Consider the following 23,726-nt stretch of genomic DNA (forward strand, 5'->3'; position numbering starts at 1 on the left):
CATCGTGTATTAACAAGAGTTAACTTTATTAAGACTTGCCTGATAATTAAGATAAATTAAACATTATATGCTTATTTCCTTTCAGTCAATTAATAATATAAGATAATTAGTTGCATTAATATACTTAATATTTATTTTATTAACCGAGAAAAAATTTTTAAAAAGACAAATTATTAAATTATGAAATTTCAGAGTTTGGATTTTTAAAAAAATTTGTAAAAAAAAAAAAAAGTTTGGATGTGAAAATATTTTTTTTTGGTAAATTATCACCAAAGACTGATGCTGGACATCTTGGAAAAAAAGTGATTAATAAATTTATATGAATGTGATTGGAGATAGTTTGATATTTTGATTGTTATATATATTTTATAAATTACATAGATAGGAAAATGATGTGTGTTTATGTGGGCAAGTCGGTTTAGTTGAGTATATTGAAGATTTTGTGTAATGATAAGCAGCGCGGATAAAAAAAATAAAATAAAATGAGAATGAGAATGAAAAGAATTAAGGAAAATAAATGAAAAGAGAGTCGAGTAGAGATTCTTGTTCATTCTGTTTCATACTCCACTCAACTTGGAGGAGTCGTAAAAGTCAATGACAACCCGATTCCCAATCGCTCGCGGCTAGACTGCAGAGTTCTTTTGGTCTTCGCCTCTTCGTTCCTCGCAGACACTGAATTGCCCGGTTTTCACACAAAGTGGAGCAAGTCGTTACCACTCGACGATCCCACCATTTCTTCTTTTCATTTTTTTAACCCATTTTTACCTTGTTCTCTGCTCTTTATGTTCTTTATCCTTTATCATATTATTTTATATCAGAGCAGTTGCTATTTCGTTAATTTATACACTTCACTCTTCTGTAACATAATAATCTTTTCATAAAATTAATACTTTTTTTTTTCGATCTTTTTTTTTTAAACTGCAATCAACGAAATTTTTTCCCGCTTTTTTTTAAATTTTCTGAGACAAAAATTTGAATTTTTTAATTAATTTTTATGAAATAAATTATTTGAAAAAATTTGAATTTTTAAATCAATTTGCCTTGAATTTTAAATTTCAGTGAATTTTTTTTGAAAATTTTTTCCCGCTTTTTTTTAAATTTTCTGAGACAAAAATTTCAATTTTTTAATTAATTTTTATGAAATCAATTATTTGAAAAAATTTGAATTTTCTAATCAATTTTGAATTTCAAAAATTGACTATTTTTTAATTCGAAATTACAAATTGCCTTGAATTTTAAATTTCAGTGAATTTTTTTTTGAAAATTTTTTCCCGACAAATTTGAAAATTAAAAAAATTTAACACTTTAGTAATTTTTCAATTTTTGATCCATATAGTTCATATTTTTGAAAAAACTTTTCTAAGAATTTATCCGTATATTTATTTGTAATTAATAAATATAAATTTTTTTCAAAAAAAATTCTTGGTCTATAAAAAAATTCAAAATTTCTCAACAAACAAAATTAATTAACTTACAAAAAATATGAAATTTTTCTTCATCAATTCCAATGCCAGTAAATTTCTTAATTAAAATTCTAAACCCAGTCCTCGAGCTCTTGGATCTCTTGAGAATATCAATAAGAAAATAAATATTTTATTATTATCAAATTGTTGAAAGTTTCTGCACAAATTTAGTCGGCATTGATCCCTCTGATAATCAACAGGCAACAGAAGTCTAATTGCAATTAAAATTAAAATCCCCACAGTAATGTTTTAATAAAAAGTTTATTATTTGTTCCAAAAGAACTTTTGATCAAAACCAAAGTAAAACTTTATTATTGACTGATGAATAATTACTGATCTGTAAAGTAAAGAGCGAACAAACTGCAGTAAATACAAATTCGATGCACTTTTATATAAATAAATATATGTATGAGTATCGAGTTGACATTTAAAATAAATAATAATTTTTAAAATCATTATTTATATTTGTGTTCAAAATTTGACCACTGATATTTGCACAGTTATATAACGACATAATAAAATAAATACATTTGCACTGTATATATTTAATGCATAAAGTCAAAAATATATTTAATTATTTAAATGAGCTTAAATTATTTTAATTTGATTTTATTAATTAATGATATAATAAAAATATGAATAATAAAAAAAATAATTCATGTTATATAAATCATAATCATGGCATTAATTATCAGCGCGGAAAATTGTAATGAAAATTCTTTATTGAATAATTAAATAATAAGTGTAAATAAAATTGTAGTTAGTAAAAAAAAAAAATAATAATTAATTAATTTTTATTTTTTATTTAAAGAAACAAAAAATTCTGTTAAAAAATTTGATAAGAAATTGTAAAAAAAAACGAATATATTCGGACGATAAATATATGAGGAATTATAATAATTATAGTTTTATATGTATATGTATGTAAATGTTATATTAATAAAATAATTTATCTGATGATAATAAATATGTAAATGAATTTTAAGACACGAATAAATATGAATCACTTAAAAATTTATGAAATTGTTTGATTTGATTAATCAATGAATAGCTTGCAGATACATACCAGGATTCTGTGAGCTTGTGAATCAAAACATGGAAAAAAAGTTCTTGTCATCAAAAGATGAGGTAATTTATGGAAAAAACTTCTGCCTTAATATACAGAGAGAACATCAGTTGCCATTACGATGATTTTATAATACTAGCGAATTGTTTGTTGCAGATATCAATGGTATTTAACTGCAAAAAAACTGTTGTGTTACGGTATAAAAAGTGATTGATTTGATAAAATAACAAGATGAAATGACACTGACAAACTTTCTGAAATCATAAACAAAAATGACATACGGCAGCAAATTAGCACTTTGTCCTCATTGTCGATTGCTCTCTTCGCAGAGTCTATTACTTCCTTCACTTGCTGGCGAAGATTTTCTCATGCAGGGAGTCGTCCTGAACACGCCTGAGCAGTTGTTGCCCTATAACTTTATAATTTGATACTTTTTTCTAAGATTCTGTGACCAAAATTGGCAATTTTCGCCCATTTTCAAGGCCTGCAGCTCTCCTGCTAAGACTTCATGGCTTCCATTAATTGCTATTATCATTTTTCTCGTGCAAGAGGTCGCCCTGAACGTACCTGAGCAGTTGTTGCCCTATAATTTTATAATTTGATATTTTTTTCTAAGATTCTGAGACCAAAATTGGCAATTTTCGCTCATTTTCAAGGCTTGCAGCTCTCCTGCTAAGATTTTATGGCTTCCATTAATTGCTATCATTATTTTTCTCGTGCAAGAGGTCGCCCTGAACGTACCTAAGCAGTTGTTGCCCTATAATTTTATAATTTGATATTTTTTTCTAAGATTCTGTGGCCAAAATTGGCGTTTTTGGCCTGTTTTGGACCATTTTTGATGCTAATAGCTCTCCTACTAAGACTTAATGACTTCAATCTCATTCATAATTACAATAATGCCATTTGTTACTGTAAGCTTATAATTTTCGTCACTATAAAAAAAGTATCTTATCCCATCTTTCATTATGAGGACGAAACTCTTTTTTTTTTGAGTATGTGTTTGTCTACCGGGTCATCTGAAATCTCTTACTCGGTTGGTATAAAGAAAGGATGATGACATAATTCAGGTTCCATACCTCTTGATGCTGTCATGCCATTTAATGGCCATTAATTTTCACCAATAACGCCTGTAACAAAAGCAATGGACCACATTTATGATGTATTGGAACATAACGAGAACGAATATAATAACGAATAGCCTTGTCAAAGGCTATCATCCTTCGTGATCACTTAAAAGCTTCACATAAAGTCTTCAAATAAAATCTAGGTCATAAAAAAAGCCTGCACACTGTTATAATCATCTGGTCAATAATGAATAAATGAAGTTGGGTTGAGGATTTTTTTTATCTGACACTGGGAAATCGGGAGTAAGTTTGGAGTGAATGGGAGTTTTTTTTCAAGGAGTAATTTTGGAGTCAACTGGATTTTATTTAAAGCCGTATTTATTTTAAATCGGAGTTCCCAAATTCAAATCAACTCCTCTTTGGAGTAAATTTTGCTGCAAGGAGATTAAACTCCGATTTAATGAGCGTTGACTGCGCAGTTACTTATCAGATAGAAAATAAGAGTATAATTTTAAAAAATTTTCTTGTAAGCTGAGTAAATAAGATAAATGTTGTTGCGAAGTAATTGTTTAGTAGCAATAAATCGCAATTTAATTAATTAACCGAGAGGAGTAAATCTTTTAGTGCGTAGTACAGTTAATAAAAAAAGTCAATAGTGTAAGAGGGCGGGAGGAAATTCAAAATGGGAAATAACTCTCAAGTTTAAAGGGAAATAATGGAGGGGTGGAATATTATGCGGAAATTTATATAATGAACAAGGCGAGATGAATAAAAAGTATCGCAAGTTTCTCTATAAGCATACACATAAATCTTGACGCAGAGTAAACCCTCAACAAACAGACCTGTCATCGGTCTCACCTCCTTCCGGCTCAATAAGTTTTCCCTCTCGACGCTTGAGTAAACGTTTGGCTAATCGCCGCGAGAATTAACCTGCTATTTCTTCATTTACTCTCTTCTATCATTATATATAGATATAATACGATCCGAACTCTATGAATAATCTACTAAAGAGCTTTGCCTCTCCTTCATTTCACCTCTTTATGTATATTTACTTTACTGCCATTCATTAAATTAATTTAAACAACAATAATTAGTTTTTTCATCGTAATTTTCAATAGAAACCGACCAACCCCTTATTTTTCGGAAAAGTAACTCTTGCTTTTTTAAATTTTTGAATTATAAAAGTTTTCGCGCCAAAACGAAAAAAATGTGGGAGGGAACGGATACTTTGAAAAATGTAAATAAAAGTAAAGTTTTTCATGTAGAGTAGAAAAATAGATTTTAAGTTGACCCGAGTAAAAATATTTGACTGAAATAGGGCCGGAAATGCTGAAATCACGCGGAAATCATAGAGTTTTATTGAAAAAGGCCTAAATTTCGCTGAAATCACTACAACACCGTAGAATTTTATTGAAAAAGGTCGAAAATTTTCCAAAAAATGAAAAAGTAAATTTTTTCCATGAAAATTAGGAAATTAAATTTTGAATTGACCCGGGTAAAAATATTCGACTGAAATAGGGCCGGAAATGCTGAAATCACGCGGAAATCATAGAATTTTATTGAAAGAGGCTTAAATTTCGCTGAAATCACTACAACGGCGTAGAATTTTATTGAAAAATGCCGAAAATTGTCTAAAAAATAAAAAAGTAAATTTTTTCTATGAAAATTAGGAAAATAAATTTTGAATTGACCCGGGTAAAAATATTCGACTGAAATAGGGCCGGAAATGCTGAAATCACTCGAAAATTATGGAATTTTATTGAAAGAGGCTTAAATTTCGCTGAAATCACTACAACACAGTAGAATTTTATTGAAAAATGCCGAAAATTGTCTAAAAAATAAAAAAGTAAATTTTTTCCATGAAAATTAGGAAAATAAATTTTGAATTGACCCGGGTAAAAATATTCGACTGAAATAGGGCCGGAAATGCTGAAATCACGCGGAAATCATAGAATTTTATTGAAAGAGGCTTAAATTTCGCTGAAATCACTACAACGGCGTAGAATTTTATTGAAAAATGCCGAAAATTGTCTAAAAAATAAAAAAGTAAATTTTTTCCATGAAAATTAGGAAAATAAATTTTGAATTGACCCGGGTAAAAATATTCGACTGAAATAGGGCCGGAAATGCTGAAATCACTCGAAAATCATAGAATTTTATTGAAAGAGGCCTAAATTTCGCTGAAATTATTACAAAACAGTAGAGTTTTATCGAAAAAGGTCGAAAATTGTCCGAAATACACCGAAATTTTGTTACTCAAAAAATAATCCGAAAATTGGCTTTTTTTCGGTTAAAATAATATAACTTGGAAAATTTTCAAGTTTTCAGCCAAATTTCGGAGGTGTTTAATACCATACCTTTTGTCCGCCACTTTTAAATTTCAAAAGAATGTTATTTTTTCATTTTAAAATTTTTCACCCGGGAAAAAAATTGTTTTTGTCTCCTGTATAATTTACAATAAAGAGTTAAAGGTTTTCTTAGTGAAAATGCCGATACACTTATGTATGCATAAGAAAATGAATGTACGCCCATAGAACGAGTCGACATGACATTTTTAAAATAAAAATCACGGTTGAAGTAATAACACATTAAATTAAAGGACATAAAAATGAAGAAGGTGATATGGGTAGAGTTGGAAAGATAATGGACAAGAATTTTCGAACGGCTCAACGGCAATAACAAAGACGTAAAAGAACATGCGATTCTTTATTCTACGTAAGTGCCAAGTCTGCTGAGTATATTAAAACTCAAGGAAAAGGTTTGTATTAAGTACTTCTATATAAGAGAGTACTGTACTATTTTACTATATATATATAACATATATATTATATATATAACATTTATTTGCTTTTTCCCTCGACAAAAGAGACCCATTTTAAAAATATGACGTTTCTAACATATTCTCTTACATTATTCACACATATATCTTAAACATATATACATATATATGTCTACATGTACGATATGGTCTAGATAATTTAAAAAGTGGTTTTTATAAAATTTTTTTATACTTTAAAAGTTTTTCTTTGAGTATTTGTACCTGGGTATTTTTATATAATTTAATGCTCTTAATGTAATGCTTAAAAATATATCCCATTATAATTTTAAGTATGAGTGTGTACAAAGACACAAATGGAAAACATAAAGTAAAACAAAGCATAAAAAATAATGCGTCTATCTCACGAACTTGAGCAAGCAGACGGGCGAAAATTCCGGTCTGACTTGTAGAAGATTTAAGAGTGTATGAAAGTTCTATTGTATGAACGTATATACACCACAGGAAATTCCGGTAACGCTATATATATATATATATATACATACATACAGTATGGAGGAAGAAACTTAGTACTTTATCTCCTTCTTTATCGGTCTTTTTTCCACTTGATAGTGTAACTTGTTCTCCGTGCATCGGACGAGGTCTTTCCACCCTAGAAAAGCTTACGAGTATCGAAGATCGATTGAATTACTTCTGGTTCCCAAGAGATTTTTCAATCCGATTGAAATCGCATCTGTCGTATTTTTTCACTCTGTAGCTCCCGCTCCTTTTTTTAAACTTTTTTATAAACATTCTTGTCACTTATCTATAAATACAATTATTTATTTATCAATAAAAATAATATTTTAAATTTGAAACTTTTTTTTTTTTTTTTTTTGAATATACATTTTTGTAATTAATTTACAGCACCCGGAAGTTTCCAATAATTTATTCCCAAAGCATTTGAAATATAACGATCACCGGCGCGATAATTCAATTTATCTTTTGAATTATTCATAAAAGTATCATTAATTGTGAATTTATAAATTTATCATTTTATTTTTTTTATTTATACCAAAACGACCAAGCCTGAAAAAAAAAAAAAATAAAAATAATTAAATTAAAAAATATTAAAATTTTTTTTTTTAATAAAAAGTCAAAAAAAAAATTACATGAAATATTATCATTTTGTAACAAATGCAATTATATAAAATTTAAACTGATAAAATATTTATTTATATGGAGATTAAACTTTTAATTTGCTGTATAATTTTCATTTTTATTTTTATTTTTATTTTTATTTCTTTTTCTAGTTAACTTTTTATTTTTATTTTATACCCACACTTCCTGATGGATTGAATCCTCGTAAAAGAGTAAAGTATATATATATATATATATATATATGTTTAAAAGTGATGATGCACAGACTATTTGTATATCTTCTTATTGTATATACATTTGCAATTTATAGAATAAAATCAATATGAAAGTAAATCTAAATTGCAAATAGAAGAAAAAAAAAAAGAAGAAATAAAATTAATGATATTGTATTCTTCTTAATATAAGAGACTTATATAAATTTATATAATCTACAAAGTAGATAAAGATATAAGTATAATGCCGAAGAAAAACAACTTATACTACTTAATAAGACAGAGATGCGGAGCAACAGGTATCACTTCCGCTAGACTTAATAGTTTTTTGAATACATTAAATTGCATATCGTGGGTGGAAAAATAATAAAATGCATTGACTTTGTTTGCAGTGACGATTATAAATTCAATTATCGAACAAATAGAATATATATATATATATATATAATCGACTATCCTTTTAAAGTCTACTATCATAAGCCTTTTTTTATAATCAGGAATTACTGAGCTCAAAAAAACTGCCCCCATTTTACCACTTTTTTAAATTTCCCGGTCGACGGTCCGTTATAAGCCTCCGCTAAAATTATAAAAATTATAAATTATTAATAAGTAAAAATTTTCAAATTTATCAAAATAATTTATCACCTATATTTTGGAGAGATTTTAGCCACTGGAGCACGAGAAAAATCGGGATAACGGCGCTGACATAAGGTCGATATGACGTTCAAAATTATATTAAATAAATCAGGCTTATAACGGGTAGTCGAGGGCAAAATTGGACGCAGGATAGTGAGAAAACTGAAATTACGAAAAAAGTTACCCTACATCCCCTAGACCAAGCTTATAACTAGTCGACTATATATGTATATATGTAAACGATATAATTATTAAAATAATTTGATTTAATTTAAACAATCAAAAATTGATAGAAGGAAATTTTGTAAACTGATTTTTAAAAATTATTATTGAGAATTTTTTTTTATATATTTTATTGTACGAAAATTTATCGTAGGCTTTCTTTTTATTTTATATTTACTATAATATTAAGGGTGGGACATAAAATTTGATAACAAGAAAATACGGGTCATATTTACGGACATCAATAACCATTAACGTAAAAAAGAGAAAAAAAAGAAATTCTCTGCCCTTTTGAAATTGACTACTCATTCTACGATAAATTGTATTTTTTTTTTTTAAATAGTTTAAAGTTTTTATGACATTTGTTTAAAAAAAAAAAATCAAATCTCTTTATGGAAGGACAAAGTCCAGATGTCCCGTGTCTCCAACCTGTCTCGTAGATTATCTTGCAGTCCCGGGAAGAAATCCCCAGTCTCGTAGTTTCTCTTGTATTAGTTATACACAAAATGAGTTCCATACTTCTAATTGATGATAAATAATTAATTATTAATTTTATGACCAAAGCATTTGCGGATTTTGAAAGAGCATTTTGAGAGCAATTTTTTGGTATAACGTTCACTAAAAATTATCACATCACACGCCAACTTAATAGTGGTAACATAAATTTATCCATATTTATTATTAATAAATTTTTTTACCAACGGCGGGAAAAATTCAAAATTCAAATGTTGATAATTAACTGACAGTTAGTAAAAATGGCCGCTACCTTACCATCGACTTTTATACAACTTCTATATATTTTTTTACAATCATATATATGTATATATGTATATATATACATATACTTATATAATTTGTTCATTCAAAAAGTAGTCGCAAGAGCGCCATTAAACATAAAATAGATAAATGTCCCAAGACAACCATCTAAATCACCAAGAACTGAATGATGAAAGCCCGCATGTGATCATTGGTGTTGGTGATCATTTTCGATCACACTAATGAGGGAGTGACGAACAGTTAAAATAAAAAAAACAAAAGTAATAACTCACCATTAGTTAATTTTAAAAAAACAATTCAGTGTTTTTAAATGAATTCAGAACTGATAAGTGGACTGAATGAAAATAACCTCGTTTTAAATACCACATATACATACATATATATCCATTGTTATAAATTAACGCAACAATACTAATACTAAATCCATATATATAAATATACATAAATAAAAAAATATGATTTGGGTACACGATTGAATCTCCAAGGAGTTAATCGTGTTATAGTTCTGTAGCAAACGTAAGATTAAAGTCCACGGTGATTACAGCAGCTTTTAAATAATTATTTAAATTTAAATTTAAATAATAATAATAATAATAAAGTGTTCACTAGGAGTTAATATGATATATTATTTAATTTAAATAAATAAATAAACTATTTAAATAATTGTAAAAACTAGATAATTAAATATGCAATCAATTTATTGGACTGGAAGAATTCTATCACGAGCACTTTGGAATGGAATTTCAAGCTACACAACCTGTGCTGACCCAGCAGTTGTCAAAAAACGTGAAGCGTCACTTATATCCGCTGTCTGCGGGTTTCCAAAAGATTTTTCCCGTGGGAGAATAAGAAAAGGACAATTTGGAGACGACGCCTGGTTCACTGCTAAATTTAAAGCTGTCGAAGTTATTGGTATGTTGCTTTTATTTTATATTTATATATTTAAAATATGAATTATTTATATGTTTTAACAACGAACTTAATGTTGAATGCATGTGACACAAGCACATGGTTGTGTAAATAAAGGCAGGCTGCCAAGTTTTAGTTAAATTTAACGAACAGAGAGTTTAATTATGTAAGAGATTTATTATTGGCTATTTTTGTAAATATATATATATATATGTATGAGGAATAATAAAGCATCATGTGAATGATATTAATAATGAATGTAAATCAACAGGAGTCGCGGATGGAGTTGGGGGTTGGCGTCACTACGGCATCGACCCGGGTGAATTCTCGAGCTACTTGATGAAAACTTGCGAACGTCTAGTCTCTTTAGGTAAATTTGTTCCCAATGAACCTGCAGGTTTGTTAGCGAGGAGTTACTACGAGCTGTTGGAAAATAAACAGTCGATTTTAGGTAATTTTTAGTATTATTTATTTTTATGATGAGTTAAGAGACCTAGTAACTGATCAAGTCCTAGTTCCTTCATTGGATACTAGTTCCCTAGTCAGTTACCAGTTCCTTGATTAGGTACTAGTTCAATGATTGGGTACTAGTTCAGTGATCGTGTACTAGTTCCCTGATCAAGTCCTAGTTCCCTGATCAGATACTAGTTCCCTGATCAAGTCCTAGTTCTCTTATTGGATACTAGTTTCCAAGTCAGTTACCAGTTCCTTGATTAGGTACTAATTCCTAGATTGGGTACTAGCCCAATGATTGGGTACCAGTTCCCTGATTGTGTACTAGTTCCCTGACTGGGTACTAGGTCTTTTACTTTACCAGCATCGAAATTTAAAGTTTCAGTGTCTCTACAGTCAGTCAAAAGAAGCAAATTTCAATCCAATGCCGCGAATTAATATCAGCAAGTGCGTAAATTATGAATGCCTTCAGTCAGCGGGCAGAAACAAACTTGTTGCGACCCTTGGGAACAAATAATCTTTCTGCCCGCTGCTGAAGATTTCGCAATTTAAACTCTGATACTTGTCATTTGTTCAATAGTAATTTCATACCATTAATTTTCGTTACGTAAATGAGTTCTGTGATTAAGTTTTTTAAAAATTAGTGTCGATACTAATTAGTATTTATAGTTTCTGCTTAATTATAAATTGCAAATGACAATTTAATAGTTGATGACATTGGTCTTAAATTGACTTGTTTCTGACTACTGACACTAAAACTTTAAGTTCCTATCCAAGGGATGATGTCAACCTTCACCCTGGTCTAAAATCGTTTTCATCCCTTGTCACACAATGTACTATTTATTTTAATTTTAATTTTTAGGAAGTAGTACTGCGTGTGTTATTGTATTAAACAAAGAAACAAGTAGTATTTACGCTGCTAATATTGGAGACAGCGGATTCGTCGTTGTAAGAAAGGGCAAAGTCGTTCATCGTTCCTCTGAACAGCAGCATTACTTCAACACTCCGTTCCAATTGTCGTTACCACCACCTGGACACTCTGACTTAGTTCTCAGTGACAGGTAAAATTTACTTATAATCAATCATTTTATCAGTTGACTCGAGGTTCATAATTTGCTTTGATAATTCAACTAGTAGAAAGTATTGAAAAGAGAAAGTGTGCTACTTAAATTTTAATTTACTGTCATAATTTATTATTTTTTTTTTTAGTCCAGAGTCTGCAGACACGTCGAGCTTCGGCGTAGAAGACGGCGACGTAATTCTTTTAGCAACAGACGGCGTTTTTGATAATGTTCCAGATCAGTTACTAGTCACAGAGATGATTAAAGTCGAGGGAGAAAGGGATCCTAGTAAAATTCAAGGTGTTGCTAATACGATAGCTTGGATGGCACGAAGCCTTGCATTTGATGCTGATTTTTTGTCACCTTTTGCTCAAAGTGCCAGACAAAATGGTATCGAAGCTATAGGTGACTAATTACTACTTTTTTTCATTTTAAATGCATTCATTTTTTTTATTGATATCTACCATAAAAAAAATTAATAGTCGACAACTCGTCGATTTTTTGAAGGGCAGGCTTACAACGGGGTGTCGACTATAGTAGTAAAAATATAATTAATTAACAATATTAATTATACATGTTATTTCCAGGTGGGAAGCCAGATGACATCACGGTGCTATTAGCTACAATAGCAATCTAATTAATTAACTAATGAACATGTATGATAATTTGTCCCCGTCTGATACTCACTTGGTCATTGTATTATAGCTCATCCTCATGTCATACATGTACCATATAAATAAATATTAATTTAGATTATTTCACTCGTAACTGTACTCCACTGTTACCATTAAATTATTTAATGAGAAGTGGTAGAAAAAATCCATAGAAAAATGTGTGATAATAAATTTCGTTAGCTTTTTTTTCTTTTAATTCAAATGTTTATATTTTTTTTATTTATTATTTTTTATGTCGACCACCATGAATATTTAAATTTCTTATACTTCTTTTTTTTTTTTTTTTTTTTTTTTTTTTTTTTTTTTTTTTTTTTTTTTTTTTTTTTTTTATTAACAATAATTACATTTTAAAAATTTCACTGACATTTATTACATTACAAGTTAAACTATTTATATTTTTTTCTTGTTCTTGTACACCTTGTACTTTTTTTGGAAGAAAAAAATCCAGTCTATTTAAATTACATTTTTTTTTTTTAAATCGATTATTTATCAAAGTTTATTTTAAATTAACGTGCTTTAATTATCAAATAAATATATAAATAAATATTGTTAAAAAAAAATAAACCCATGTGTTGAATTTCAAAATTCTGAGTTCCTGGCATTGATAAAAATAATTATAAATTTGAATGATAGAATTTGTTGATAATTTTCAGATGAAAAAAATTAATGACTTTAGACTTAATGTAATTATCCTAAATATTTTTTTTTATATGATATCTCTTTTTTTTCACTGATAAATATTTATGAAATTTACTATCTATATTTACAAATCTGTTTTACAAAAATCTTCACTCAGTGTGCGATTACATAAAGTAGTAAAAATAAATTGAGTAATAATCCCGTTAAATTAACAACAAATGACGATATAATATTACAAAATAATAATAATAGTGAAATTAAAGACATGGCAATGGAAATTTATGGTGAGTGAAAAATTAACCAGCAATATCACTCATTTAATGTCTGAATAGACAATAAATGCATTAATATATATATATATATATATGTTGATGTATATATATATTTTTTTTTTAATTTCTGCTGGGATTCAATTTACAATAGAATATTAAATTCAATGCACGTCAGCTTCTTGGCCCCATGCGAATCCTCCAGGTCTGTCTTCAGGAAGTGGAGCATAATCTGAATCTTCTGGACGTTCGTCGAATAAATTTTTACTAAAAAAAAAAATAACATTCAATTTTGGAGTAATAGTACATTGTGTGACAAGGGATGAAAACGATTTTAGACCAGGGTGAAGGCTGACATCATCCCTTGGATAGGAACTTAAAGTTTTAGTGTCAGTAGTCAGAAACAAGTCAATTTAAGACCAATGTCATCAACTATTAAATTGTCATTTGCAATTTATAATTAAGCAGAAACTATAAATACTAATTAGTATCGACAGTAATTTTTAAAAAACTTAATCACAGAACTCATTTACGTAACGAAAATTAATGGTATGAAATTACTATTGAACAAATGACAAGTATCAGAGTTTAAATTGCGAAATCTTCAGCAGCGGGCAGAAAGATTATTTGTTCCCAAGGGTCGCAACAAGTTTGTTTCTGCCCGCTGACTGAAGGCATTCATAATTTACGCACTTGCTGATATTAATTCGCGGCATTGGATTGAAATTTGCTTCTTTTGACTGACTGTAGAGACACTGAAACTTTAAATTTCGATGCTGGTAAAGTAAAAGACCTAGTACCCGATCAGGGAACTAGTACACAATCAGAGAACTGGTACCCAATCATTGGGCTAGTACCCAATCTAGGAACTAGTCTCCTGATCAGATACTGGGTCTCTTACCTTACACGTTTTCTAATAATATCGCGTCATTAGACAAAAATAAACATCTTTCGACTGCAGAGACACTGAAACTTTAAATTTCAATGCTGGTATCATCAAATATTAATATAAATAATACTAATAGTAATTACAGTATTTGCGGAGTCTTAATGATCCTAAAACCTCCTCCAACTTGATTTGGAAAAACATCTTCAGCAAAATAATACATATGTCCAACAGCCATACCAACTAAATCTACCCAGATAACATTACCAAGAAGTAAAGAGAAACCCAGAAGAACCCACGGTAAAAATGGAGCCTAGAAAAATTTTATTTAATTAATTGACAATAAATAATTATTATAATTATGATAAAAAAAAAATTACCCGGAAGTTTAATAGACCAAAGAAATTCATTCTGACAAACGGAGTCCGTCTAGACCACACATAAACTAACATCAATGTGAATGCATGTCCTAAAAATAATAAATTAACGAAGAATGCAAATATCTAGCAGATTGTCAAGGAAAAAATCAAACAATGGAAGTAAATTATAAATTAAAATTTTTCCGATTAATCACAATGTGTAATTATTATCATTATCATTATCATTTTTTAATTTCAAAGGATACTATCATACAGACACCACCAAAAATAAACATCATAACAAAATCAGCTGTCCTTCCTCGGAATGGACCCTCTTCCAGCATCCGGCAATAGCGATAAGTAAATATCATATTGAAAAAAAAATTGAACCCAACAGTACCGAAGTACAAAAATGTCGTGACGAGTCGCCATATCTAAATAAAAAAAAATATTGATAATTAATATCTTAACAATAAATAAAATTTTTCAATAAATTAATGTGACAGACATGAGATAATTTCTTATTAAAATAATGCGCGTACTTTTTCATTTATCTAAATATGTATTTTTTAATTTTTATTCCTTACATTTTATTTATGTATTCAAAATTTTTTAAATTCCCACCTGTCAGTTACATTCACTCATAATTTATATGATACTGAAATTAGCCAATAATTTTTGTATTTTTTAAAAAACGATAAATCATACGAAAAAAAAATTTCAAAAAATTGCACCTGTAGTTTTTTAAATTTTCTACATGTGCATTTTTTTATTTATTTTTTTTGAAATAAATTGTAGAAAAAACAATTCAAAAATTTTCGTCTGCAAACTTCAGACCCATTAATTTTAACAAAAATAAAATTACATAAATTACAATATGTAATTTATGTTAAACTCTTACTTGATATTGATGGATAATTAAAATAGGATTGAAGTAAAGTTGAAAAGGTGACACCAAGTCCAGTTGCTACAAAAAAATTCAAATTACATAAGTCAAATAATTACAAATAATGATAATTTATTAATTGTCGACTGTAAATTAAATAAATAAATAACCGGAAGTGTATATATTTAAAAAAGTAAATAAATACAAACCACAGCAAGTGTAGTAAGTACACAAGCAGTTGTATAAGCTCGAGTAACTGTTGGTATTTGCAGGTATTCCTGCCTCAGTGATCTTAATGCCATTGATTTACAATTATTTTAAATATTCCAGGTATATTATTGTTATATTTTTATTTATAATTATTAATAATAACGTTGATAAACGTTTGCTTTAGCTCTGTCGCGTTATCTAATTTTCTTGATCGTCCACATCACGTTTATTTTTTTGTCCATTCGTACCGCGACAGCTGTACACGTATCAGTATAAACTGAAATTGCTGTTATTTCGTTCGTATAATTATTGTTATATTATAAATATAACTAAATATGTTTATTAATGTTAATATAGGGATTTTTTGTGTTAAAATTCAGTTATTGTTGAAGACCAAGGCGTTTTTTCATGTTGCGCTGACAGGTCACGTGACAGGTTTTTGAATTTCGCGCTATGACAGACAGGTGCGCGGAGTGCGTAAGAGACATCCGAACTAACGTGTAGCCATCGAAACAAATGTAAGAAAATTTAAAAGCAAAATTAATCAATAGCAAAATATATATATAATATATATATACATATATATATATATATATATATATATATTAATTAACTTATATACAACACAAAATAAAGTACAAATCGAAATAAAATCAAACTCACTTATTAATATTTTAATTTTTGACAGGTGCCCTATTTAAAAATTTTATTTTACCAATTATTTACTCTACTCATTAATAATTTTAAATTTGTCTGATATCTCCTACATTTACTCTCATCATCAGGATCTGCGTCATAGACACCCGGCCGTCAGGAATAATGACATCAGCAGACAGCTTAAATTTTTTTTTCCCGATTAAACTCAATATTGATGTCAATAAATTTAAAATTTAAAAATTCTCACCAAGGAATTTTGAATAATTTAAATAGCAGTAAATTAAAAAACCACGTGACCAAATTGACATCCGATCGCTAGCATGAAAAGTCACCTTGAAATCTAGTGTCCTAAAAATTGTAGAGATTTCGCATTAATAAATCTAAATGTTGGTTACTATGATATTGATTGAAGCGGAGCCAGATGACAAAAAGAATATGAAGGCAACTTCAGTTAAGTAAACTTGTTTTGCTGTCGGCTTTTTGATTTTAATTCAAAAAATACGATTTATTGATGAAGTGAAAAAAAATATTTATTGCTGTTATCTGAAGATCACAATCCCAGACTTGTTCCTGCAGTTTTTATTCACTTGTAATTATTTATTGAAAGGTTATTAGTGAATTGAACCATGGTTTTAACCAAAGAGTATCGTATTTGTATGCCACTGACTGTGGAAGAAGTGAGTTTTTGTTTCAAAGCTTTAGAATAAAATAGTTCTTTCTGACAGCTAGGTCTGACAATTGACAATTATTGTTTTAGTACCGTATCGGGCAGCTTTACATGATTGCTAGACACAGTCATGAGCAGTCAGATGCTGATGAAGGTGTCGAGGTTGTTGAGAACAGCGAATGTGAAGATCCCATTCATGGAAAGGGACAATTTACTGAAAAAAGAATCCATCTTTCCAGGTAATTGTCTTTAATTACACCTCAAGACCAACTAAATATTTAAATTCCACTGGCATTTATCATCAATTATTTTAAACCCACTGCAATTACACTTCATAATTTTTAATCTCAATATTTATCAATTCTTAATTAATAAAAATAATAAAATAAAATTTAAAATGATCAAGTTTTAAAATTGTTATTTGAATTAAGCAGTAAAATGTCATTACCATGTTCTAGTTCTGAGACAGAATAATTCCGTTACTGGGACAAGTTATTTTTACTCTCTTAGTACTAAACTGTTGATGCTTTGATTTTTGAGCTCATGAACTAATTATCATTTTTATTTTTTAATTTAATTATAATTGCAACTGATTTAAATTTAAATTTTTTATTTTAAACTTGAGGCAAAAAATAATATAATAATATTTTATTTCAGCAAACTTCCGTATTGGATCCAAGCATTGATACCAAGAATTTTTTATGTTACTGAAAAAGCATGGAATTATTATCCTTTTACAATAACAGAATACACAGTAAGTTAATTAAAGGGCCGTTTATAAAATGCCACGCAAAATTTTACCGCCTAGACCCCTTCACTTCGTCATGCTGTCTCATCGTCCCCAATACTTCCTATTTATTATGCGACACAAATCATAGACCTACCTCCCATTATGAAGGAAATATATAGAGAAAATCTTTACTTGCTCCAAGAAAATCTATAGAAAAATCAAGACTTGTCACCGTCTAGGAAATCCCATAGAAATTTTAGCGTCAAAAAATTTTTTCCAGTCCTAAGAAAATCTTTGTCTTCAATCCATAGTGCAAAATATTTTTCGCGCCAAGAAATACTTTCTATATATATTTAAAAGTATGAAATTAATGATTTTTTATCGTAACAAAAAAATAAAATTTAAAAAAACCGCGAGGAAAATTCGCAAAATCTTTGATGAACTGCAGACATTTCCTCAGATCCCCACCCTTTGTCACAACCCCCCTCTCCCTTAAATGCGAATGTATTTTCTAAACAGCCCTTATTAATGATTAATTAATAGAATTATTTGTACTGATAAAAGTATAATTTTTCTAGTGTTCATTTATTCCAAAATTTCAAATATCTATCAAAACTCGTTACGAAGACAACAATGGCTCGTCTGAAAATGTAAATATTATTTTTAATTACATTTAATGAATTAATTATTGATCTAATTAACTACATATTTATAATTCAGTGTTTAGGTTTAACGCCAGTAGAATTAATCCACCGGGAAGTTGATTTCATTGATATCGCGTATGACGAATTGTCAGCGAAACATTACAAAGAAGAAGAGGATCCTAAATTTTACCAGTCGAAGAAAACAGGAAGAGGACCATTAATAGAAGGCTGGCGTGAAACCACACAGCCAATAATGTGCTCTTACAAACTCGTCGATGCATCATTTGAGGTCTGGGGGATGCAAACTCGTGTTGAAGATTTCATTCAAAAGGTTTTACTTTCCCTCCACGACTGCACACGTAAAAATTTAATTTGTTAATTAAAATTAATTGCTACTGTTTCAGTGCATAAGAGATATTTTACTGCTGGGACATCGCCAGGCGTTCGCTTGGATTGACGAGTGGCACGACATGACTCTCGACGACGTCCGGGAGTATGAGAAAAAAATGCACGCAGCGACAAATGAAAAAATTCAGCCTAAAACAGAACCAGCTAATCCGTCACAACCACAAACGCCATCAGGATCGATCCCTTCTTCCCCAAAAAGTCCTACCGCGTCGGCGAATCGCTCCTGGTTTTCTTGGTCATAACTGAAATCAAATGTCAATCCACAATACATTGGTACTAATACTAATGTGCCTGATCGCGCAACCTGGGTTTAAATGTTATTGTTTATGTAAATATTATTTTAAGTTTGATTAACGAAATGTTGTATTTAAATATAATGTTCTTAATTAACCAGCCTTCGTTTATGTATACAGTAATAACCCAAGCAGCGAAAAAAATTGCTGACTTGAAGGTATTCGTACACAGTCCCCCCTCCCACTTTTTAAAAATATTCAATGACAGCTGTCATAATTTTATTCAAATTTCATTAATTAATTAATCAAGAATAAATTAGAACTTTAATAGAAAAAAGGACAATTTTGCCGGGATATAGAATTTTTAAAAAATTACAGTTGACAGCAATTAGGAGTCGAAAAAAATATGATGATCAAATTTTACCCTGCAAACTTGAAAAATTTTAATTGTACAATTGACATCAAAATTTTACTGAAATTTATCTGACACATTTCGTTTATCTCCAAATTGATGTCAATTGTAAGTAATTTTTTTTGTAATCTGTAGTAAAATTGCAGTGACGTTGTCCTTTTCTTAATTAATGCTTTAAATTTCTTTAAACTTAATTAATAAAATTTTAATATTGATGACAATTTAAAATAATTAAATATTTTTAAAAAGTGGAGGGGATTGTTTTAGAACAAAAAGGCAATTTTTTTTCTGTCACTTGGGAAAAAAAAATCTTTTATTTAATAAATTAAAGATTTTTTTCTACGGCTGTTGAAGAATAAATTACGTAGAATTTATCAGTAAAATTTATATTTATATAAATCTCCATTGTGTTCTATTGTTTAAAAAAAAAAAAATATGTATATGATATAAGAAAGTAATATGCGTTAAAATGTAAATTAAACTAATTGATAACTCACACGTTATATCATTGCTTGCACGGTAATTATTTAAAATAAAATACGAGCTTGACGAAATTGAAATAATAAATATTTATGTGATAAATTAATTTTTGTATTATTTAAATTAAATGTCTTTTAAAAACTGTGTACATAACAATCACTCGTTTTTTTAAATGTGCAGCATTTTGGGACACAGTGATTAAATTTTTTATCGATTAAAAAATGAATTAATTGAAATTTATCAATTCGACTGTCGACAATTGAAAAAAAATTTTTTCGCGCCAAAAAATATTTTTTTTTTCTGTGTATGCATTAGTTCGTATTTATAAAAAAAAATGTTCTCCAGGTTCTCAGTTCGGACTGGTTCCTTGCCAGGTTGATTTTTTCCGTCTACATCCAGATCTGTAATCTTTGCCTCAATTTGTTTTGACGTCTAGATACCCGTAGGTGTAATTACTCTGATTGTATTAAAAAATGAAAGTTTAGTAAATTTATTATTATTTTTTATGAATAATTAAAATAACTGAATAATTATAAAAATAAAAATAAAAAAAAAGCCTGGCGGGTGTGTCAGAGCAATAAGGATACAACTAAAATCTCTTAGAGATTATTGATTGCGCGAGGGTGCGCGAGTGTATGAGGGGTGACAAGGGGTGAGATAACTTACGCATCGACGTCGTGGCGACGAAACTTATATCAAACTAGACTAGACGGCAAGCCGGCTCCTGTGTTATTGTTGCTACCATGTCTGGCGGTAAGTGTCTGCATTTTATTAAATATTCAAAACGTCTTAGAACTTACATTAGTAAACTTACAAATTAGCATTATTTTATTTACTGTATAACATAAATTTATAGTTAATTATGTACATATATATGTAGTATTGTTAAATAAATGAAATTTCATTCAGCAAGACAGGGATTATATTGGTTTCGCTACGCTACCGGAACAAGTACACAGAAAATCGGTGAAAAGAGGATTCGAATTTACGTTGATGGTTTTGGGTGAAACTGGTCTTGGTAAATCGACGCTTATTAACAGTTTGTTTCTTGGTGATCTTTATAAAGATCGACGTATTCCTGATGCTATTGGTAAATATTTTTAAATTTCATTATACTGGTTAGCCGAAGTTTTAACATCTTTTTGATTTTTTTTAAAATGGTAAATTATAAAAAAAATAAATGTTTAAAAAAATTACACTTATAGTTTATTTGATTCTCTACATGTGCATTTTTTTAGTTTTTAAATTTTTTGTAATTAAATTGCCAAAAAAAAAAATTGAAAATTGTTAATTGTCTAATAACTTTAGGGGTACAAGTTAATAGTTTTCAAATTTTTTTTTTGACTATTTAATTGCAAAAAATTAAAAATCTAAAAAAATGCACTTGTAGAGAATCAAATAAACTATAGGTGCAATTTTTTCAAATATTTTTTTTTTATAATTTGTCGTTTTTAAAGAAATTCAAAAATTAAAACGTCGGCTAACCAGTATCAGAAAGTTAATGAGTGAATATAGCTGACAATTCAAAATTTTGAAATAAGTGAATTAAATGAAAATGGAATAAAAGTAAAAAAATGCACATTTGTAAAATTTAAAAATGAGCATGTGCATTTTTTTAATTTTCATATTTTAAATAGTTTAATTAGTTTATTTGTAATTTGAAATTTGTCTCATGTCTGCTACATTCACACTCATTAAAATTTCGTATTTAATTATTATATTTTTTAATATGAATTATTTTATTTTAAGATCGCGTAGAAAAGACAACAACTATTGAAAAAAAGACAATGGACATTGAAGAAAGAGGAGTGAGATTACGTTTAAATATCATTGATACCCCGGGTAATTCAAATTCAATTTATGAAAAAATAATTGTTCTGTCAAATTTATAATTTAAAATTTTGATAAATGGCAGCATGATAATTTTCTAAGTAACAGACATTAATAAATATAATAAATATGTCACATAGGATTCGGAGATGCTGTCAATTGTGAAGATACATGGAAAGCATGTTCTGCATACATCGACGAACAATTCCGTCAGTATTTCACTGATGAAAGTGGACTCAATAGAAAAAATATTCAAGATAACCGGGTTCATTGTTGTTTATATTTCATTCCACCTTATGGTCACGGGTAAGAATTTTTCGTATATTTTATTAAAACAAATAAATGTATACTAAATTATTTATTTTAGCTTGAGGCAAATGGATCTTGAAGTTTTAAAAAGACTCCACAGGAAAGTAAACATCGTCCCAGTGATCGCCAAAGCTGACACTTTGACAACTCAGGAAGTTAAGCGATTGAAACAAAACATTTTGTCAGACATCGAAGAACATGAGATCCAGGTAAGAAATTTTCATAAATTTATTTTTGTGATTTTTTTTTAATACTTATTTTTGACAGATCTACCAGTTTCCGGACTGTGACAGTGATGAAGACGAAGACTTCAAACAACAGGACAAAGAATTAAAAGCTTGTGTACCTTTTGCGGTCATTGGAAGTTCAACTGTGCTTGAGGTAGCAGGAAGAAAAGTTAGAGGCAGACAATATCCTTGGGGAGTTGTAGAAGGTTATCATTTTTTTTTTTATTTTAAAATTAATTTCAAATTTTTAAAAATATTTACTAGTAATTAAGTCTGAATTTTTACGTTTTCTTCTTTCACTTCATTACTTGTAATAAATATTAAGGTCATTTTTAAAAAATTCCCTCCATTTTTTTAAAATATTCAGTGACTGAACTGCCATAGTCGTATTAAAATTTTATTAATTAATTAAAACTAATTTAAAAAAAAGATCGCAGCTACAATTTTGCCGAGGTATAAATTAAAAAAAAAAAAAAAAAAAAAAAAATTGACATCAATTAGAAGTTAAATATTACATGTAAATTCCATTGAACTCTAAATTGATTTCAACTGTAATTTTTAAAAAATCTATACCTTGACCAAATCGTAACTGCGTTGTCTTTTTTAAAAATTAATGTATTAATTTATTTAAAAATTAAATCAACAGTTGAAAATCCAAAGCACAGTGACTTTGTTAAGCTGCGTACAATGTTGATATCAACTCACATGCAAGATTTAAAAGACGTAACCCAAGATGTCCATTATGAAAATTTCCGAGCTCAATGCATATCTCAAATATCGCAACAGGCAATCAGGGAAAGGAGGTACTTACCCAAGTAAATAATTACTATTAATTATTTATATTTAAGCTCTACAATGTAACGACAATATTATAAATTAATAATTAAAATTTATTTGAATATTTTTAAATAAAACCCTCTCGCGTTCTAGTAAATTAAAAAGAGATTCTGGTCCGCAATTTGAAAATAGTATATCAGATACCGATCGACTGCTGCTTCAGAAAGATGAAGAAGTAAGTTTTTTAAATTATTTATTATTGTTTTTATTATTTTTAAAATAATTTGTTATCTTAGATAAGAAGAATGCAAGACATTTTAGCTCAAATGCAAGAAAAATTAAAAGCTACTGGACAAGTTAGTGGTATTGGATTGAGAGGTCGAGTTGGTAGTCTAGGTAATGACTTAGACGCCGTCGATCATGACAAAAAACGTAACAGTATTATTGACGTTTAAAGTATTTTTAAATTACTGAGATAAATATAATAAATAAATTATATTTATAAACTGACGCAGGTTTTTTAACGCCAATTAATAAATAATTAACACAAGTATTTAATTAAATGCAATACGCGCAGTATTAAGGATGCGATTCAAAAATTTTTTTTTTTTTTCACGTAAAAAGTGTTTTCGTAAAAGCAATACAGTAAT

General features: G+C 28.6%; 4 protein-coding genes and 2 long non-coding RNA genes across 7 annotated transcripts; 3 read left to right on the forward strand and 3 right to left on the reverse strand.

Annotated features, from left to right (window-relative positions):
• Positions 1-276: 276 nt before the first annotated feature.
• On the reverse strand, positions 277-3,193 carry LOC128669024 (uncharacterized). The gene is made up of 3 exons (XR_008404580.1): positions 2,530-3,193; positions 1,476-1,800; positions 277-856 (listed from the first exon to the last, which is right to left on the reverse strand). It is a non-coding gene; the product is annotated as an uncharacterized LOC128669024 (long non-coding RNA).
• Positions 3,194-3,292: 99 nt separating this feature from the next.
• LOC128669025 (uncharacterized) lies at positions 3,293-7,423 on the reverse strand. Its single transcript, XR_008404581.1, has 3 exons — positions 7,255-7,423; positions 6,915-7,174; positions 3,293-3,656 (listed from the first exon to the last, which is right to left on the reverse strand). It is a non-coding gene; the product is annotated as an uncharacterized LOC128669025 (long non-coding RNA).
• Positions 7,424-9,477: 2,054 nt separating this feature from the next.
• Positions 9,478-12,649, forward strand: LOC103572133 (protein phosphatase PTC7 homolog). Its single transcript, XM_008550583.3, has 5 exons — positions 9,478-10,268; positions 10,537-10,716; positions 11,581-11,779; positions 11,928-12,184; positions 12,367-12,649. Exons 1-5 carry the CDS (start codon positions 10,043-10,045, stop codon positions 12,414-12,416), a joined length of 912 nt encoding a protein of 303 aa, XP_008548805.1. The 5' UTR covers positions 9,478-10,042; the 3' UTR covers positions 12,417-12,649.
• A 145-nt stretch (positions 12,650-12,794) lies between these two features.
• Positions 12,795-15,985, reverse strand: LOC103572134 (derlin-2). The gene is made up of 6 exons (XM_008550584.3): positions 15,702-15,985; positions 15,508-15,573; positions 14,873-15,040; positions 14,628-14,750; positions 14,394-14,560; positions 12,795-13,628 (listed from the first exon to the last, which is right to left on the reverse strand). The coding sequence occupies exons 1-6, from the start codon at positions 15,792-15,794 to the stop codon at positions 13,526-13,528; spliced, it is 720 nt and encodes a 239-aa protein (XP_008548806.1). The 5' UTR covers positions 15,795-15,985; the 3' UTR covers positions 12,795-13,525.
• A 148-nt stretch (positions 15,986-16,133) lies between these two features.
• On the forward strand, positions 16,134-19,990 carry LOC103572135 (cytoplasmic phosphatidylinositol transfer protein 1). The gene is made up of 7 exons (XM_008550585.3): positions 16,134-16,220; positions 16,391-17,036; positions 17,117-17,265; positions 17,684-17,780; positions 18,335-18,406; positions 18,477-18,731; positions 18,805-19,990. The coding sequence occupies exons 2-7, from the start codon at positions 16,986-16,988 to the stop codon at positions 19,048-19,050; spliced, it is 870 nt and encodes a 289-aa protein (XP_008548807.1). The 5' UTR covers positions 16,134-16,220; positions 16,391-16,985; the 3' UTR covers positions 19,051-19,990.
• Positions 19,991-20,617: 627 nt separating this feature from the next.
• LOC103572136 (septin-2) lies at positions 20,618-23,702 on the forward strand. 2 transcript variants are annotated; one of them, XM_008550586.2, is made up of 9 exons: positions 20,618-20,686; positions 20,847-21,023; positions 21,683-21,775; positions 21,904-22,069; positions 22,131-22,281; positions 22,340-22,505; positions 22,946-23,114; positions 23,230-23,311; positions 23,373-23,702. In XM_008550586.2, exons 1-9 carry the CDS (start codon positions 20,677-20,679, stop codon positions 23,529-23,531), a joined length of 1,173 nt encoding a protein of 390 aa, XP_008548808.1. In that variant the 5' UTR covers positions 20,618-20,676; the 3' UTR covers positions 23,532-23,702. The 2 variants fall into 2 exon arrangements, with proteins under 2 accessions (XP_008548808.1, XP_008548809.1); XM_008550587.2 differs by having other exon boundaries at positions 22,946-23,102.
• Positions 23,703-23,726: the final 24 nt, after the last annotated feature.

The sequence above is a fragment of the Microplitis demolitor genome, chromosome 2, assembly GCF_026212275.2.
Source record: "Microplitis demolitor isolate Queensland-Clemson2020A chromosome 2, iyMicDemo2.1a, whole genome shotgun sequence".
In the NCBI taxonomy this organism is placed as follows: Eukaryota; Metazoa; Arthropoda; class Insecta; order Hymenoptera; family Braconidae; genus Microplitis; species Microplitis demolitor.